At 42.8% G+C, this 20,765-nt stretch overlaps 1 protein-coding gene across 2 annotated transcripts in view; it reads right to left on the reverse strand.

Annotated features, from left to right (window-relative positions):
• The window catches only part of EFHC2 (EF-hand domain containing 2), a 67,513-nt gene that overhangs the window by 37,017 nt on the left and 9,731 nt on the right, over nucleotides 1-20,765 (reverse strand). For both annotated transcript variants that reach the window (XM_038760440.1, XM_038760441.1), the window contains exons 2-4: nucleotides 18,202-18,390; nucleotides 11,837-11,987; nucleotides 904-1,127 (exon numbers count right to left, since the gene is read on the reverse strand). In XM_038760440.1, the coding sequence (XP_038616368.1) occupies nucleotides 904-1,127; nucleotides 11,837-11,987; nucleotides 18,202-18,390 (564 nt within the window). The remainder of the gene's footprint in view (nucleotides 1-903; nucleotides 1,128-11,836; nucleotides 11,988-18,201; nucleotides 18,391-20,765) is intronic.

The following is a 20,765-nucleotide window of genomic DNA, read 5'->3' on the forward strand; positions in this document are numbered from 1 at the left end:
CTCGATTTAAAGAAAACAGGGAAAGGGGGATGGGTGCTTGGCAAGAAGTTCAAATATTCGGTATGCTCTACTTGAAATTGAGGATTTGGGAAATTCATTTGCGATTAAATGGGATAGGTCGATAATTTGATAAAATGTCTTCTCCCTAAACCCTGGATTTGACTCTTCCACTCGCCGTTGACCCCTGGCCACGTCCTACCTCTGGCCTGAAACACCCTCCCTCCAAGTGCCATGGGAAATTATCCTTTTGAGCCAAGAGAGGCCCTGACTGTAAAGAAGAACTTGTATGGGAATCCAATCTAGTTCGGCCCGCAGACAGAAAAGAGAGTGGAACAGGCGATGCTGTGGTACCACCTCCATTCTAATTTCTTCTCAGGGAAAACCTCACTTCAACTCCTCCTTCTGAGTTTAGAGGGTGCTAGCCGCACTCCTCCTGAGTACAAAGAATAGAGCTTCTCTCCACTTCCCACCCTGTGTGTGACGAAGACAGGTCAACTATCATTTGCTGTTGTTATTTACTGAGCGCTTACTGTGTGCAGAGCGGAGTACTAAGCGTTTAGGAGTCGGAAAAACAGTCTGGCACTTCACATTTTGGGCAACCCCTTAGGGACCACATGCAAGAACGTTTAGGGGGTTAGGGGGCATATCCTCCCCTGGTCTTCCTTTTCTACTCAAAGGGGAGACGGAAAGGTGGGCAGAAAGAAAGGGGGAAGCAGGTTAAAGATATTCATTAGTAATAAAAATTGCAGCATTTTTGACATGTGCCTGACACTGGGCTGAGCACTGGTGTAGGTAAAGTTCAATCAGATCAGACTCAGTCCCCGTCTCATGTGGGACTCCCTGACCATCCAAAACATTTCAGTTGTTAAAAATGACTCCCCAATTGGTACCATCCTCCCTTACCTTTTTCCGCTCTTTCGTGTAAGGATCTTCTGGACGAAAGACCGGGGGGTTTACCCGGACTCCCAGTTTCCTCAAAAAATGTTTGGTGAACTGGTCACAGTCTACAATTTTGTATTTCTGGGCATAAAATATGACTTCAGTGTCGACGTTGAAGAAGTCTACCGTATAAAACCGATCCTCATCAGGAGGTGGAAGTGGAATCCGATGTCGCCGGACAATAGTTCCTATGATGGGAAATAAGGCAAATTTTGTGCTGAGAGATTCTGTTCTTTCCTCCATAATCTTCTAACAGAGGCCTTCCCTGACTAAGCCCTCATTTCTTCTTCTCCCACTCCCTTCTGGATCACCTTTGCAGTTGGCTTTGTACCTTTATTCACCCCTCCCTTAGCCCCACAGCACTTATATACATATCCGTAATTTATTTAAATATTGGTCTCCCCCTCTAAACCGTAAGCTTGTTGTGGGAAGGGAACATTTCTACCAACTCTGTTCTACTGTACTCTCCCAAGACTTAGTAGAGTGCTCTGCACACATCAAGTGCTTAATAAATGAATAAATAAATAAACCACCAGTGCTTGATTATAGGCTTATATGCTTAAATCATAGGATCTTTTACAGGCTCTCACACCGAGTACTTTTTACTCGGCCTAAATAGAAACTTAGTTGATAGCAAAGGCACCTAATATTGTCTTTCTGTCATTAGCAACCAGAGCCCTTATACAGAACTCTGCAGAAGATAGGATGGCAAAAGGAGTGGGAAGCTAAAAACTCAGGTCAAGTAGAGAGATAAAGGGAAAATAATAATAAATGTGGTATTTGTTAAGCACTTACTGTGTGCGAAGCACTACATTAAGCACTGGGGAAGAAACAAGCTAATCAGGTAGACACAGTCCTTGTCTACCTGGGGCTCACAATCTAAGTAAAGAAAGCGAACGAGGTAATTAATCTCCATTTTAAAGATGAGGAAACTAGGGACCAGAGAAGTTAAGTGATTTGCCCAAGGTTCACACAGCAGATAACAGACGGAGGCGGGATTAGATCCCACATCCTCTGATTCCCCGTACTTTGCTCTTCTCCAGCAGGCTGCTTGGTGGAAAAGCCTGAAATGTCAAAAATCACTCCAGTTCCCACAGCTCAATGTCTTCTCCAGTAGCCACAGTCAGGGAAGAACATTCCCCCCAATCCTCCTCAAACCTAACAAATTCTCAGTCGTACTATTGTTTGCCTGAATAAGAAGGGTATTGAGTAGTTTTGTGCTATGTGGTCTATAATGGTAGCTACAGACCTATTCCTTCCACTGAGAGGGCAACCTAGATTTATTCCATCCACATGGAAGGTAGCTCCATTTTAGGCTTAAATTGGCTTTCAGGCCCCTGAGTTTATTTGTTATGCTCTCGCATCTGTGAAAAACCCAAGAGTTTTTGTTTGTTTTGTTTTTATGGTATTTGTTGGGCACTTAGTATGTGCGAGGCACTGTACTAAACATTAGGCTAAATACGAGTTAATCAAGTTGGACACAGTCCCTGTCCCATATAGGGCTCACAGTCTTAATTCCCTTTTTACAAATGACGTAACTTAGGCATAAAGAAGTTAAGTGCCTTGCCCAAGGTCACAGAGCAGGCAAATGGCAGAGGCAGAATTAGAACCCAGATCCTCTGACTCCCATGTCAGTGCTTTTTCCCCTAGGCCCTGCTACTTCACAGGCAGTTCCAGGCAGGGGAGAGGGTGTGAACAAGATGATAGTGGCAGAATGATGAGAATGAGGCACGGTGAGGATAACTGGACAAGGAACAATGATTGCCGGCTCCGCTCGGGGCTAGTGGGAGAAGACAGTGGCTAGGTCAGAGGGAGCTAGGTGACAGCTCTCATCCTATCCCGTCTGAACTACTGCATCAGCCTTCTCTCTGATCTCTCATCCTCGTGTCTCTCCCCACTTCAATCCATACTTCATGCTGCTGCCTGGATCGTCTCTGTGCAGAAACACTCTGGGCATGTTACTCCCCTCCTCAAAAATCTCCAGTGGCTACCAATCAATCTGCGCATCAGGCAGAAACTCCTCACCCTGGGCTTCAAGGCTGTCCATCACCTCACCCCCTCCTACCTCACCTCCCTTCTCTCCTTCTCCAGCCCAGCCCGCACCCTCCGCTCCTCTGCCGCTAATCTCCTCACCGTGCCTCGTTCTCGCCTGTCCCGCCATCGACCCCCGGCCCACCTCATCCCCCTGGCCTGGAATACCCTCCCTCTGCCCATCCGCCAAGCTAGCTCTCTTCCTCCCTTCAAGGCCCTACTGAGAACTCACCTCCTCCAGGAGGCCTTCCCAGACTGAGCCCCCTCCTTCATCTCTCCCTCGTCCCCCCTCCATCCCCCCATCTTACCTCCTTCCCCTCCCCACAGCACCTGTATATATGTATATATGTTTGTACATATTTATTACTTTATTTATTTTACTTGTACATATCTATTCTATTTATTTTATTTTGTTAATATGTTTGGTTTTGTTCTCTGTCGCCCCCTTCTAGACTGTGAGCCCACTGTTGGGTAGGGACTGTCTCTATATGTTGCCAACTTGTACTTCCCAAGCACTTAGTACAGTGCTCTGCACACAGTAAGCGCTCAATAAATACGATTGATTGATTGATTGATTAAGGCCAAAGGCTAGGACTACCTGCTTGATGAAGAGATTACCTGATGGAATGGCACTCTTCTACCTGTTCTGCCCCACCTTCAAACTTGCCATTTACTTCCCTCTCTGGATTTCGGGTCAGGTTAAAGGGATAACTCTGGGAAAAGTGGCAGTGACAACCAAGTCTTGGTTCCACCCCTTCACTGACCCACAAATCCCTTTCTCTAACTGCCCCAACAAATGTGGACTTTTCCCCCTGACTTTTGACCAGCTCCCAGCTAAGAACTAGAGTTACATGCCGCCAGTGGAAGTGTCAGGCTCTTGCTCCATCTCAGCTCAGGCCCCATTCCGGGCCAGATGCTCTTTGGAGAAAGCCTATAAAGGAATCATTCCAGGGAACCCATTCCAGTAAAAGCAAAATATAAACTGTGGGGATGAATACTCGGAACTATTTGATTTCTGCAACCTCTTCTTAAAGATATTTCGTGGCCTGTATTTTTCCCTCTGTTTCACACACCGCAAGAGGAAAAGTCTTTCCCAAGGTCACATAGAAAAGCACTGGCTAAGCCTGGGATGAATTCTGGGAATGCTGTGCTAGCTAGTTAATATTTTCTCACTAACGAATTTTTTTTCTCCTCGCCTTTTCCTTAATATTTTTTAACATTACTTATCGAAAGAATAAACTCAACATATTAGAACTGGCCTGGGACTTTCAAAAACACACTACATTAAAAGATGACAACTTGATTTCAGACAAAAAAAAATACTCCTAGTAGGTCGTAATTTGTGCTACTAAAAACAGTGTGCAGATTATTTAATCATTTAAGTTAGACATTTGAAATAAATTGTAGATTTAACAATCTATAAACGTGTAGGCATTTGAGGCATTTTCAGGCACCGTTAGCTACTAAAAATAATGTTTACATTGATAATTTTTTCCAGTCCACGATTTTCAGATTGACCAAAAGCGTCTCTGAGACTTGCTTTACATAATATCACTTACAAGTGATGGATTCTCCTTTACGTATGGATGAGCATTAAAGTTTTGTGGCTATGAATAAAATGCATAAAATGCTATGTTGGAACATCCAAGCAGATGTTCCTTACAGAATTTTTTTCATCGGTAAAGGCTTTGTTTTCCTGCATTGCCACTTTGGCTGAGCAAGTATACTGTTTCTGGTTCTTTCATAACTTGTCATCAATGATAATGTTATCATTGATCAATGTTATAAGAAGCAGCAATGTGACCTAGTGGAAAGAGCAATGGGATTGGGAGTCAGAGGACCTGGGTTCTAATCCCAACTCCACCACTTGTCTGCTGAGTGACCTTGAGCAATTCACTTTACTTCTCTGTGCCTCGGTTCCCTCAACTGCAAAATGGGGATTCAGTACCTCGTCTCCATCCTACTTAGACTGTGAGCCCCATGAGGGAGTGGGACCTGATTATCTTGTATCTACTCCAGTGACTGGAGCATAGTAAGCACTTAAAAACCACTATTATTATTATTATTATTATCATCATCAATTCTTCACTATCTTGGCCAGCATGCAGTTCGTTAGTGATTGCTTCCTAACTACTTAGATCAACCGAACACATTTGAAGAGCAGACTGCAAAGAGTCTTTCTACTTCTCGAACGGTCATTTTCTTGAATGCTTACCAGCTGTTCATTATCCATCCAACACTAATTTTGGCCATCTAGAATGGGAACTAAATGTCTGATCCAGCAAAAACTGAGACTGGGGGATAAAGGGTTCATGGCTGTAAATATTTTGAGAATCAAGCACTTTGGGGTTCAAGACCTTCTATGGCTGCTTAATCTTGGCACGAAAAGCAGTGTGGCCAAATGGAAAGAGCAGGAGCTGGAAGTCAGGGGATCTGGGTTCTAATCCTAGCTCTACCACTTGCCTGCAGTGTGACCTCAAATCCGACAATGACTCTATTTATTTATTTATTTATTTTACTTGTACATTTCTATCCTATTTATTTTATTTTGTTGGTATGTTTGGTTCTGTTCTCTGTCTCCCCCTTTTAGACTGTGAGCCCACTGTTGGGTAGGGACTGTCTCTATGTGTTGCCAATTTGTACTTCCCAAGCGCTTAGTACAGTGTTCTGCACATAGTAAGCGCTCAATAAATACGATTGATTGATTGATTGATTGATCTCCCCCGCTTCAAAGCCTTTTTGAAGGCACATCTCCTCCAAGACACCTTCCCTGACTAAGCCTCCCTTTCTTCTCCCACTCCCTTCTGCATCACCCTGGCTTGCTTCCTTTCTTCTTCCAGCCCCACTGCCCTTATGTACGTATCTGTAGTTTATTTACTTATATCTGTCTCCCCTTTCTCTAGACTGTAAGCTTGTTGTGGGCAGGGAATGTGTCTGTTCATTGTTTATTAGAGAAGCAGCATGGCTTAGTGGAAAGAGCCCGGGCTTGGAAGTCAGAGGTCGTGGGTTCTAATCCCAGCTCCACCACCTGTCAGCTGTGTGACTTTGGGCAAGTCACTTAGCTTCTCTGTGCCTCAGTTCCCTCATCTGTAAAATGGGGATTAAGACTGTGAGCCCCACGTGATGATGATGATGTTATTTATTAAGCACTTGCTATGTGCCAAGCACTGTGCTAAGCGCTGGGGAGGATACAAGGTGATGGGGTTGTCCCATGTGGGGCTCACAGTCTTAATCCCCATTTTACAGATGAGGGAACTGAGGCCCACGTGGGACAATCTGATTACCTTGTATCTCCCCCAGCGCTTAGAACAGGACTTGGCACATAGCGCTTAACAAATACTATCATCATTATTATTATTATTGTTATTGTACTCTCCCAAATGCTTAGTATAGTGCTCTGCACACAGGAAGCTCTCAACAAATATGACAGAATGAATGAATGACCTTGGGCAAGATGAGTAACTAACTTATCTGTGCCTCAGCTTCCTCATCTGTAAAATGGGGATAAAATACCTGTTTTCCCTGCTCTTAGACTGTGAGCCCACATGTGGGACAGGAACTGTGCCCAACCTGATTATTTTGTATCTACCCCAGTGCTTACTACAGTTCTTGACATACAGTAAGTGCTTAACAAGCACTGCAATTATCATTATGAAGTCGGTCGAGTTCTTTGTTTTGATGATAACCCAGTTTGCAAATCTTAGGGCCAGAGAGCAGGACTGAGCACCACTGAGCTGCACATATTAACTTCAAGTTTGATGATAAGCACTCAGTGCAGTGCTCTGCACACAGTAAGAGTTCAATAAATACCATTGATTGATTCAGGTCTCTCTCAAATATGGCCAACATTTAAATCACCAGAAGGCCCCGCCGCTAATTTTAGCAACCCTCCGTATCAAGGAAAACATCTTTGAATCACCCAGTGCTGAGGGAGCAGGATATGATTGGTATTCTGAACATTGGTTTTCTTAATGTTGATGATAGGTTGAAGCAGGTTGCTACTAATGCAAAACCATCCCTTAGAGGAGTGGGCAGTCAGCATGAAGTTAGAGTAAACCACGTGTCAGAAGGTTAACACTTTTGGTATTTGAAAACTGCCCCTGCAAATTAAAAATCCTTAACTTGAACACCCTTGCCCTGCATCTGAAGGTATTTAGCAGCTCTGCAGCACAACACAGGAGAGCAAAGCACACGGCCTGGTTTGATGCTAAGTCAAAATGAAATGGTTTGGGCCCCTTCTTCCAACCAACAACTCTCAGTGAACCTACCAACGGGAAATGGCTGATGAGCTCGACAGATTTATCTGGACAGACCAATTTCCCTAAGCCCGTATTACAGCTTCCATTTAACATCCCCGTGAGTCAAAGTGAAGAAAATAACAAAGCATTTGCCCCCACTCTGTCTAAAAGAGTACTTTATTCATGGTCTCCTAGGCTAACTAGAAACCCCTGTGTCTTTGGGCCAGGGACCTTTTTGGTAATTTTGCTGATGAATCTTTTGCCAAAACTCTACCAGCAGACCTGGGAGTTATGGGGCAGAGCTGAAAAGTGCCATGAATTTCCAAGTGAGACCCTCAAATTTGGTTTTTGGGACCTGTTAAATCTATGAAACCTGCCCTCTTCAAGTTCCACCCGCCATGCCCTCCCTCCCAGAGGTCCCTCAACTTTCCCTCAGAATGCTTTCAGCTGTGTGTACATGTAATTATTTTACTGCCATATGTGCTCTGAGATATCAGTTTTGCTCCCTAAATACAATCCTTGGGGATTAAGGATGATTTTGATACCTTCAAGCTTTCTGATGCTGTCCCATCCTCAGAATTTTCATTTAGGAGTTGGTTACAATTCTTAGATATGTCATACCATTCAACAGCTTACCAACATCAGCAACGGTATCAGTAGCCACAGTATTTGATAATGATGATGATGTTACTTGTTAAGCGCTTACTATGTGCGAAGCACTGTTCTAAACACTGCGGGGGATACAAGGTGATCAAGTTGTCAAGCATGGGGTTCACAGTTTTAATCCCCATTTTACAGATGAGGTAACTGAGGCCCAGAGAAGTGAAGTGATTTGCCCAAAGTCACACAGCTGACAAGGGGCGGAGCCGGGATTAGAACCCATGACCTCTGACTCCCAAGCCCGGGCTCTTTCCACTGAGTCACGCTGCTTCTCCGATGAGTGTTTGCTACGTGCAGAGCACTGAACTAGGCACTTGGGGACACTCAAAATAAATAAAACATGCTCTCCCTGCCCCCCAAAGGAGTTTACAATCTAATGGTGGAAACAGTGTGGTCTAGTGGATAGAGCCTGGGCCCAGAGTCAGAAAGACCTGGGTTCTAGTCCCAGATCCTCCCCTTGTCTGTTGTGAGACTTTGGTCAAGTCATTTCACCTCTCTGTGCCTCAGTTACCTCATCTGTAAAGTGGGGATTAAGTCTGTGAGCTCCATGTGGGACATGGACTGTGTCTAACCTGATTACCTTATATCTAGCCCAGCACTAAGAACAGTGGATGGCACATAGCGCTTAACGAACACCCGGCTCCGCCAACTGTCAGCTGTGTGACTTTGGGCAAGTCACTTAACTTCTCTGTGCCTCAGTTACCTCATCTATAAAATGGGGGTTAAGACTGTGAGCCCCACATGGTACAACCTGGTCACCTTGTAACCTCCCCAGCACTTAGAACAGTGCTTTGCACATAGTAAGCGCTTCATAAATTCCATCATTATTATTATTAATTTTTTTAAAGGCAGTAACATACACTTAAGTTCTGCTATTACATCTACTTGAATCTACTGAACTGCTTTTAGTGGCAAGAGAATCTGCTAAGGTTTTTAAAAAAGCAGTACACCTCATAAAATGATGCTAGGTTCAAAATATAGGACCTTCTTTAAGTGTGTCAGTATTATCTTTAGCTGAGTAAAATCACCGCTACATTTCAAGGAATAAAACTATCCTCCTTTGGGGATTGGGACACTGACAAGCGGGCTTGAGTTAATGAAGAAGCTGTATTCACATTTTGCAGAAAAACCAATACAATTAAATGAAACAAACTAAATCGCAAAAGTGAGCAGGTCTGTCTAGACAGAGAAGGAGATTTGCCTCCGGGAGAGCAGAAGGCAAGGATATGACATTATGTAATGCCGCTTCGATACTGGAGCGCACAAAAATCCCATTTCTGGGTGAGGTTTCTAAAACCACAAATCTCTCTTCTTCTGAAAGCAATTTCATGTAGCAGCAGGCCTACTTTTGCACTGTTCAGTCAGTGACTGCCTTGGCACAGAATTGCCACTTTTAGCTGTGGTACCCTAAAATGGAGACAGCAATTTGGAGAGGGAAACCAGGAGGATGGAGGGAAGACAAGAGGGATTTTAGGACTATTAAATCAGGACAGGGAAATCCTCATAATGCCAATGGGCAGGTTTCCATGGGGGTGGCGCTGCTGGAGACAGGGCTTCCCAAATACTGGGGGGCAACACAGTTCAGTGACTGGTCTCTATCACTCCATCGCCATCTCTTCCAGAGATGCGGAGGATTCTAGGGGCCTCGATGAATGGCTGAGATACCCTCTGAGGGAATCTTCTGCTGGACTAGGAATTGATTTTAAATGTCCGCCTCCCCCATTAGAAGTCTACATGTTCGGTGCCGCCCTTGACTCCTCACTGTCTTTCTACTCTGACTTTCAATCTACTGCTAAATCCTACCTTTTCTTAATATTCAATATCTCCTGGATCCACCTCTTCCCTGACACCCAATCTGCTAATCACTCTGGTACAAACTCGGGTTGTAGCCTGTCTGGATTATCTCTTCACTAGTCTCCCTGCCTCCAGCCTCTCCCCACTCCAATCTGTTTTCATGCTGCTGTGCCAATCGTCTTCCCAAAGTGTCACCTGGTCCTCATCTTTCCTGTCCTCCTGACCCTCCACTGCCTTCTCCAGAGCAAAGAAAAACACCTTCCAATCGGTTTTAAGGCTGTCCACCCCGTCATCAGCTCTCTTCCCCTGCTATTCCCCGGTTTGCTCTCCTAGTTTCTCCCAAGCTAATCCCCTCACGGTACCTTGTTCTCAACACCCCTGCTCCTTCCTCTCCTGCACCTGTATCCCCCAGCTTGAAAATCCCTCCCTCCCCAAATTAAATGGGCCATAGCCACATTCAAAACCTTCCTAAAATCCCAACTCCTCCAACATGCCTTCTCTGATTAAGTCCCAGCACCTTCGGTCATATAACCAATCAGTGAACCCTGGCACATTTGAGCTCATTTATCATCACTTCAGTACTTTCATAAGCATTTTATTCAATTGAACAGTCAATTATTTAAACTACTCTATCTGTAGTTATGTCTGTCTCCCCCATTAGAGTGCAAGCTTCTTGCGGGCACGGAATGTGCCCCTTCTTTATTTTAAACTTTTCCAGTGCTTACTGAAGGGGATAATGCCAAGTGGGCACTCAACAAATACTATTACTACTAGCAATCAATAAATCAATGGTATTTGAGTGTTTACTGAGTCCAGATCACTGTACTAAGCACTTGGGAGAGTTCAATGTAACAGCTTAGAGGGCTCAGGTACGTTAAGCACAGCTTTATATAGTAACAACAATAACCAATCAATCGTACTGTGTGCAGAGCACTGTACTAAGCGCTTGGGAAGTACAAGTTGGCAACATACAGAGATGGTCCCTACCCAACAGTGGGCTCACAGTCTAGAAAAATAATAATGTTGGCATTTGTTAAGCGCTTACTATGTGCAAAGCACTGTTCTAAGCACTGGGGGGGCTACAGGGTGATCAGGTTGTCCCCCGTGGGACTCACAGTCTTGATCCCCATTTTACAGATGAGGGAACTGAGGCTCAGAGAAGTTAAGTGACTTGCCCAAGGTCACACAGCAGACAATTGGCGGAGCCGGAATTCGAACCCATGACCTCTGACTCCAAAGTCCGGGCTCTTTCCACTGAGCCACGCTGCTTCTCTAATGATAATAATAATAATAATAATAGTGGTAGTTGGTAAGTACTTACTATGTGAAACGATCTTGGGGTAAATAAAAAGTGTGAGCTGGAGATAGCAGGTGATTAGAATTACTACAGAAAATAATAATTGTGGTGTTTCTCAAACATTTACTATGTGCCAAGCACTGTGCTAAGTGCTGGGGTAGAAACAACACAATCAGATCACAGTCCCCATCCTGCCTGGGGTTCACAATCTAAGATAAAGAGAGAACAGGTGTCTTGACCCCATTTTTTTACCAATACGGAAACTGAGGCACGGACAGACTGAGTGATTTGCCCAAGGTCTCCCTACAGGCAGGGGCAGACTTGGAATTAGAACCCCAGTTTCCTGACTGCCAGCCCTGTACTCTTTCCACTTGGCCACATTGCTTCTAAGCCATAATGGAAGGAGCTATTTTGGGCAGAGAAATGGGTCAGAAGAAGAAAGTTGGCAACCTGGACACTATAAGACCCAGCTAACCAAGCAGTAATAACCAAGAAAGTGGAATAATACGTTTTCTCTCAGCTCACTAAAGTGCCTAGATGCGCCAAATAAACGTGTGTAGCTGCTAAAACCAACTAATTCATTCCCCTAGCTGATTTTCTGCAAGTTTGGGGATCAACAATTACTATGGCCCAGTGCCTGGACTCAGCTGGGTTGCTTAGGTCATATGACAAGATGAATTTAACAAAATAATAATACAAAACAAAAGGGAAATTTTTTTCAACATTTATATACCAAGTTCTAGCAGGATTTGACACCTAAGGAGTCTCTATGTTAAGGAGCCATTTATGGAGACTTTTTCAAAGAAATAAAGGGGTGTAAATGGGAAAAAAAAAATTACAAGTGAAGAAAACAAAACTCTCTATTTGAAATAGATACCTTGTGGAATTCCACTATTTTTCACCTGGGGTTCAACCACTTGAATTGTGTCATCTTCAAGGTAGAAAAAGATTTTACAGTGCCTTATTCTATACGGCTCTTGATTTTTATCAGCGACTTCATCTTCAAAATAGGCATCAAAAGATAATACCTGTTCAAACCATAGCATGAAGACAAGAATAAAGAATGATTCAGTGTAACCATACAATGGAAAACTTGTGTGTATATGATTAAAATAAAACAAACAAAAAACTGACCAATGAACTCAGCCATGAACCAATGAACCAAGAATATTGTACAATTTATAGTCTGGATTCAATCTCAGCATTTGCCAAACCTGACTTATCGATTGCTATGGCAGGGGGGCAGGGGTGGAAGAAAGACAGATTTACTTAATGTCAACAGATATAAATCAGGGATATGGTCATCACTGACAAGGAAATAGATTGCATTTCCCTAGATTTAAGACTTGTAGTAGGCACCACCCAGTCCAGCTAGTAAAGGTAAGTCATCGTCCTTTATCTTGAAGTAAAAAATGAAATATTTCTTAATGCCTGTGCTTAATATCTAAAATGGAATACTCCAAGAGAAAAAAAAATTAAAAAATAGTGTCTTGGAGGTGGAGCTTAAAAAATGTACTTGCCAACTGGAAAAAATTAGTTGGGAGAGGGGATTCTTATTATACTTTAAAGTAACTGTGGGGATCATGAGGTTAGAGATTTTCCTTGGGTAAAGTCTATTTGACTGATTACACACTTTGAGAAAATGGAACTGCATAAGCCTAATTGTCGTCGTGTATTCCAGGTTCCCCCATCTGAATAAAGAAAACAATATAACAATGGGACAAAAACGCTATAGTTATAGAGCATCTTTCCACTTTGGAGCCTGTTGAAAGAGTTTCAAGACATTATAGGATCAACTGTAATAATGGGAAAGATGTGTTTTTAACTACTTTAGTATCAGAGTTTAGCATTTGGAAGAGTCATTTATTGATCTTTTAAATGATGGCTTTTTAGGGTGATTTGGGAGGAGGTGACAAAGCATATTCTTCTGCCAAATACAGGAAATGATGCCAGAGAGGCGTGCAAGGATTCCGTGGGACAAAAGTGTTTACTCAGTGACCCCAAGCATCTGAACTCTCTTCCCCGGGGATGGCCCATTTGGATTCAGGCTTGGGATGAACACCAAAGAACGTCATCAACATCCCCGGAAGGTAAACCGCAACCCTGTTATCTTCAGCTTGGTCGATGCTTCAGCAGGATAGGGAGTGGAAGGGGAATCCAGGGAGCTTTTTGTGAACAAAAATGTCACAAAATAAACTGAAGAACGTCTGCCTTTCAAAATCAGCCCGGCTGTCATTGTTACCCATTAGTATGGGGCCAACTTTTCATGTTGAGCAGAGGGATGACAAGGGAAGGGATTTTAGGTGCACTGAGGACAGGAATGGAGCAGACTTCATGACAGTCGCCATTATAGGTGGTTTTGGCCCTGCTTGGAAACGCTTAGGTCTTGCCAGGGGCTGAGGATGATTCAGCCTAGAAGTCCAACACAAAAAGCTTGCGGGGGTTATTGCCTCTGTTGCCAATGGGGAGTGGGCCACTATGACCTCTAGCAATCATAATAATTGTGGTATTTGTTAAGCAGTTATGTGCTGTACTAGGTGTACTTAAATTCAGCTGTCTTTTAGGGGCAAATCTGGAAAGATATAGCTATGCCTTAAATATATGAAAGTGCAAGTTGTCAGTAGTGTAATAAACGTTGGCTTTAAATTAAGTGACAACATTCTTCAAATAAATTCTTAAAATTCTTATAAATTATCCTGCCACAGTGGGACATGGGCATTTGGATTTGCAGAAGCAGGTAACTGCACACTTTTCAAATGAAAAGAAACTGTAATTAATTAATAAGTGGTACTCACTGAGTACTTAACTGCATGTACAGCATGCTACTAAGCACTCGGAAGAGTACAATACTAGTGCTAAACACTAATGTAGTAACCAAGTGCTGAATCATTTATTCACTTATTTGTTCATTTATCCATCTTTCCCTAATCTTGCTTTTACCAATTACATCTTTGTTTTTCCTCCTAACTGAAATAATTCACCCTTCCTGTTTAGACTGAAGTGTTTCTTATGGCATTTGTGCCAAGCACTATACTAGAAACTGGAATAGATTCAAGATAATCAGGTTGGACACAGTCCCAGTTTCTTATAGAACTGACAAACTCAATAGATGGGAATAGTATTTTACATTTTACAGATGAGGAAACTGAGGCTCATAGATTTGCCCAAAGTCACACAGCAGGCACATGGCAGAGCTTGGAGTTGAACCCAGATCCTCTGACTCCCACATGTTGCTTCCTTTTAAGGGTGGGGATTGTTTTGGGGTTTTTTTTTCCATTGTCCTCTCCCAAGTGCTTAGTACAGTATCTGCACCCAACAGGTGCTCAATAAATACTATTAACTGATTAATGATAACAGGAAAAAGCCACAAAAGCTATAGAACAGAGCCTAGGATAGGACTGTCAAAATAACAACTAGTTTCTGAAGTCCTTAATCTGATGGTCACCTTATTACTTCCAAGAGAACTTCCCCACAAGTTTTGAAACCCTTTTTATGCCTCTTCCAAGCTAAAAAAAAAAATCAAATCGTGACTGACATTACCTAGAGTTTTACATAAAGCACTTTTCTTTCCAGAGTGCTTTCACGTCAAATATTGCATTTTATCCTCACACTATCCTGGTAAGGATGGGGAAGATATAACTGACCTCATTCTATGGATGAGGAAACCGAGGCACAGGAAGGTTAAGTAAATTGCCCAAAGTCACCCAGTAGGACGGTGACAAAGTTGGGACTAGATCACAGGTGTCAACTCAAGCTCTTTCCTGTAGGCCATGGTGATCAAATACGGTGAACATACTTTAAGGATATCTGTTGTTTAACGCATTACTAACCGCTGAATTTGTCTATAAAAAATCAAGTAAAATGGGTGGTAGATATAACTCAGTTTTAAAAAGGAAAAGGTCTCTTTGTTGTGCTGAATAATCTATTTAGAAAATCTTTTTTTAACTAGAATGCTAGATCACAACCTCATCAGCGAGTAAATATTTTATAGGTTGAGACTCTTATCTCGAGCCCAATGAATATTTAATTAAAGATGACCAGCAGGACAACCGAGGGAATTACACTCCTTTTTCGTGAAAGCTGATGTACCTAAGCCACACATTTCCCCAAATAGTCCAGAGTTAAAATGATCCCGCACTCACAAAAGACCATACGTGATTTGGCAAATTATAAAAGAGACTGCAAAATGAAACACTGAAAAGATGGAATTTAATTCAACTTGAAACCTGGTTATGTTTTATGCATTTTATTCAAGAACTTGCTAGCTTGACTTGTTCTTTGGAAGAAATCATTAAAACCCAGATCTGGTATTTCCGGGGGTGCCCAAGATTTTATACAGGTAGCAGCCCTTTTTTTTTTTTCTTTTTTAATGGTAATTATTAAGTGCTCACTATTTGCCAGTTACTAAATGCTGGGGTAAACACGAGCTAATCAGGTTGGACAAATGGGTCCGTGTCCCACATGCAGCTCATAGTCTTCATCTTTTAGACTGTGAGCCCACTGTTGGGTAGGGACTGTCTCTATATGTTGCCAATTTGTACTTCCCAAGTGTTTAGTACAGTGCTCTGCACATAGTAAGCGCTCAATAAATACGATTGATGATGATGATCTCCATTTTACAGATGAGGTAACTGAGGCCCAGAGAAGTTACGTGACTTGCCCAAGGTCACACAGCAGACAAGTGGTGGAGCTGGTATTATGCTCGAGCTCTTTCCACTGCGCCACGCTGCTTTCAGGGCCAAGAGTCATTGCGTATAGTGCCACTGCCTACCCTAGCCCAAATTGTGCCAGAAGAAAAATGGTGGCCATGGTTAATGGTGCACAGCATTTCCACTAGTGGACCAGGACCACTGGGATTTTTCAAAGGCTCTGCGTGTGCCATTATACAAAGCAAGGCTACCTGTTCCCCAATTTATCTTCCTTTGGAAGCCCTCTCTATAAGGATTGTAGTCTGCTTTCCAGGACTAGCCGGGACCAACTAAACCATGTTTAGGCTGCTAAGTCCCCCATGCTCGTTGGGCCTGAGGAGACCAAAGTTCCATTACAAACTGGGCAGAACTTGCTGGGGAAAGCAAATTAGACAACCAGGTCTTTATGGATGCAAGCTTCTTGTGGGCATGGAACATGTCTACCAACTCAGAGTTAGAACAGCGCTTTACAAATAGTAAGCGCTTAACAAATGCCATTATTATTAGTAGTAGTATTATTAGTATTATCTCTTGTTAATATCCCCCATCTTACCTCCTTCCCTTCCCCACAGCACCTGTATATATGTATATATGTTTGTACATATTTATTACTCTATTTATTTATTTATTTAGTTATTTTACTTGTACATATCTATTCTATTTATTTTATTTTGTTAGTATGTTTGGTTTTGTTCTCTGTCTCCCCCTTTTAGACTGTGAGCCCACTGTTGGGTAGGGACTGTCTCTATATGTTGCCAATTTGTACTTCCCAAGCACTTAGTACAGTGCTCTGCACATAGTAAGCGCTCAATAAATACGATTGATGACGATGATGATGATTGGAATCTGCCAAGCCCTTACTACAGTACTCTGGCCCAGAGTAAGAGCTCAATAAATATGATTGATTGATAAGACTTAGCCAAGGGATATTGAAGGAGCACAAAGAAGCTGATTCCTATCACCTTTTTCTTCTTGGGCACTTCATGTCCCAAGATCCTAGAAGGACTACACTTCTCTGAGAGACTGAAAGGTGCTGGGGGGAAGATGGGCCCGAGTTTTTGAAGATCATGTCATTGTTCTGGAACTGAAATTATTAGGAAAATGAGGAATTTGCATTTTTTTTCTTTCTGCTCTCTCCTTGCATCGAAAAAGAACTTCTGTGGTGACATTGAGTTGGCAGTTACTCCTTATTCTCTCTCTTGCCTTTAAGCTCCTTGTTGGCAGGAATTGTGTCTACCAACTCTGTTGTACTGGACTCTCCCAAGTGTACTACAGTACTCTGCACTCAATAAGTGCTCAATCAGTACCATTCATTAATTGATTGATTCCTCTAGATGGTAAGCTCTTTGTGGGTAGCAATCACATCTACCTACTCTATTTTATTGTACCCTCCCAAGGCCTTAAAGTCTAATACTCTGCACATAACAAGCACTAAGTAAAATACCCTTGATTAACCAGTTGATTCTTTTCATCTTTATGTCTCTTGTGGGCAGGGATCATGTCTACAAACTCTACTATTTTACTGTCCGAAAAATAATAATAATGATGGTATTTGTTAAGCGCTTACTATGTGCCAAGCACTGTTCTAAGCACTGGGTACATAGTACAGTGTGCACATGGTAAATGACTCCATAAGTACCACTGATTGATTGATTCCTCCATCATTAAGTCTGGTTGACTACCAATATTCACATATCATCACATGAGTTATTTCCAATCCTGGGATGTGCATATTGATGTGAAATTTTGGAAGGCCCAAAAGCTGACCAACTAAGGCTTCTAAAATGGAATTTTTAAACGCCTGGTCTTAAATTGATAACACGTGCTCTCTTTGGACACAAGTACTGGTTGTAGAAGTCATGGCACAATCACTTTCTAAGCTCCATAAACTTCATCTCTCTTTCCAACCTTGAGACTATTTCACTAGGAACAACCTAGCTGTGTCTCTCTAAAATGAGTCATAACTTCACTGGTTCCCTTCTCTCCCCCTATAAATGTTATCCTGAGAACACTCCATCACTATATTGAGGGAGGTTTCTATAATACAAACTTCACTCCATAGCCCTCTTTTTCCTTTTTTCTCCTATTCTTCAGATTTCACCCTTGGAAACGGTTATTACTAAATTAGAGGGTTATGACATAAATGTCCTCTCGAATCATTTCACAGTCTAGTTCCTTGGAATGAAATGACTTGGCTAATGGTACCACAACGAGCATACAGCGACTAACAAATAGACTTCACCCGCCAAAGTATTCTATAAAAATAAAAGATTGGCAGTCCGCATTGACCTGCGGACTTCATCATATATACTCTGTCGATGCTACCCTGGAGTCACAAATTTTCAGCAGCCTTCACTCATATTTACTTGGTTTGAGGACTAGCTAGCCGCCCCATATATGCAGATGATTTATTTTTTTTTAATAGAGAGCTCAGGTCTTTCCAGAACAGTCTTCTGTACCAGTTGCACTCACCTTCCTTGTCATGACCCTTGCAGGTCTTAAAATGAGGTGTGAAATTTGAAAATCATTTTTCCAACACAGCATAGTGACATACCTGCTTATCAAATGCAACCCACGATGGGGCATCGCTTCCCACTCCTCGAGGAAACACGCTGTACTTGGGCGTGGGTTTTTGCCCTGGCAGCGGTTCCCCTCCAATACCAGGTTTGTCTCCACTCAGCAGCATACCAACCCTGTTGCAAAATCCCCAGTGTTGAGATTTGTGGAACTTTTCTTTCCCAAGCTGTGAAAACAAAGAGCAGCGGCCCCAGGGTTAATCTGTGTGAATTTTCTTTATCCTTTGGAAATGTGAACAGGTTTTTCATGCCATGTGCTTTCCCCTTCAACTCAACTGTATTTACTGAGCGCTTACTATGTACACAGCACTGCACTAAGTACTTGGGAGAGTACAATATAACAATAAACAGATATTCCCTGCCCACAAGGAGCTTACATTAAATAACAGTTGTGGTATTTTTAAGTGCTTACTATGGGCCCAAGCCTGGGCTAAGCACTAGGGTTAATACAATGCACTCATATCAGATACAGTCCCTGACCCACATGGGACTCAGTTTCCCTTCACTACACATAAACTGCCCTCTCTAAGGTCAGCAATGACCTCTTTCTGGCCAAATCTAACAGTCTCTACTCCATTCTAAATCTCTTTGACCTCTCAACTGCTTTTAACACTGTGGATCATTCCCTTCTCCTGGAACACTTTCTAGCCTTCACTTCACTGATACCGTCCTCTCCTCAAGCTCCTTGTACCTCTCTGGCCGTTCATTCTCAGTCTGTTTCGCTGGGTCAATCAATCAATCAATCTATCGTATTTACTGAGCGCACAGCACTGTACTAAGCACTTGGGAAGTACAAGTTGGCAACATATAGAGACAGTCCCTACCCAACAGTGGGCTTTCTGCCTCCCACCCTCTAACTGTGGGGGTCCTTCAAGCTTCATTTCTGGGTTCCCTTCAATTCTCCACCTACATCCATTCCTTTGGAGAACTCATTCACTTCCACGGCTTCAACTGCCATCTCTATGAGGATGATTCCTAAATCTACCACTCCGGCCCCAACCTCTCTCCTCCCCTGCACCCTCTCATTTCCTCCTGCCTTCAGAGCATCTCCACTTGGATGTCCCGCCAAAGCCTCAAACTTGTCTGAAACAGGACTCCTCATCTTTCCACCCAAAACCCATTCTCCCCGTGATTTTCCCATCACTGTGGACACCACCACTACCACCTTCCATCTCATGAGCCCATAACCTCGGCATTATCCTCGACTCTCTCATTCAACCCACATATTCACTCTGTCACCAGACCCTGTCATCTCTGAAATCCACCTTTTCCCCTCCATCTAAACTGATCCAAACACTTATCAAACATCAGCCTCCTCACTGACCTCCCTGCTTCCCATCTCTCCACACTCCAGGCCACACTTTCACGCTCATCTGCATCACCTAGGCACTTCAATTCGTACCCTTTAAGCACTGATTATTCACCCCACCCTCAGCCCCACAGCACTTCCATCCACATCCGTAATATATTTTAATGTATACCTCCCCCTCTAGACTGTAGGCTCCTTTCGGACAGGAAAAGTGTCTATCAACTCTGTTGTACTGTACTCTTCCATTGCTCTGCACTCAGGAAGAAACCAATAAATACAATTGATTGGTTGACTGATGGTCGAATTGCGATTACCTGTCAAATGCTGCTCTCAGAGAGGAAAGGCAAAGCTGTGTTGTAAGAGGTTAACAGAAATTGGAATGGAATCTAGGTTCTCAACTGATCATTTGGGTCCTCTCTGGTTACCTTAGCTAAATCAGGAACTTGGGGCTTTGGGGGACATTAAATTTAATTTATTAATCTTTGCCTTCCCATCTATAAATAATTTGGAGACTAGATGTCAATTAAGCTCCTGAATCTGGTCTTAACCGCTGTTGGAGGTCTGAGTATTAAAGGGGAAAGTCAACAGGTATTCAGTGTTCCTATTCTGCCAGAAAAGGACTAATTTGGAATAGTTTTTTTTAAGTAAGACAGTATGGGAACTCATTATTCTACTATTAATTGCTTTCACCCTTTAAGTGTAGAAATAAGGTACAGTAGGTTTGACTAGCCCTAAGGCTGATTATGCTAGGGAAAGCTAAATAAAAGGCTTTTGTAGCAATAAGCTCACTAAAGCCAGACATGCCTCAGAGACATGGTCATCCACAATATACCACTAGTCCCAGAGATTTTCACATTTTGAACTCATCAATCAGTGGTATTTATTGACTTTTAGACTGTGAGCCCACTGTTGGGTAGGGACTGTCTCTATGTAATGCCAATTTGTACTTCCCAAGCGCTTAGTACAGTGCTCTGCACATAGTAAGCGCTCAATAAATACGATTGATTGATTGATTATTGAGTGCTTACCGTGTGCAGAGCACTGCACTAAGCATTTGGGTGAATACAACTAGAGAAGCATTCACTCATTCAGTTATATTTATTGAGCACTTACTGCGTGCAGAGCACTGTATTAAGCACTCAGGAAGTACAGATTGGCAACACAGAACCAACATCGCCTAATGAATAGAGCACAGGCCTGGTAGTCGGAAGGATCTGGGTTCTAATCTGCCAC

The sequence above is a fragment of the Tachyglossus aculeatus genome, chromosome 18 (genome assembly GCF_015852505.1).
Source record: "Tachyglossus aculeatus isolate mTacAcu1 chromosome 18, mTacAcu1.pri, whole genome shotgun sequence".
In the NCBI taxonomy this organism is placed as follows: Eukaryota; Metazoa; Chordata; class Mammalia; order Monotremata; family Tachyglossidae; genus Tachyglossus; species Tachyglossus aculeatus.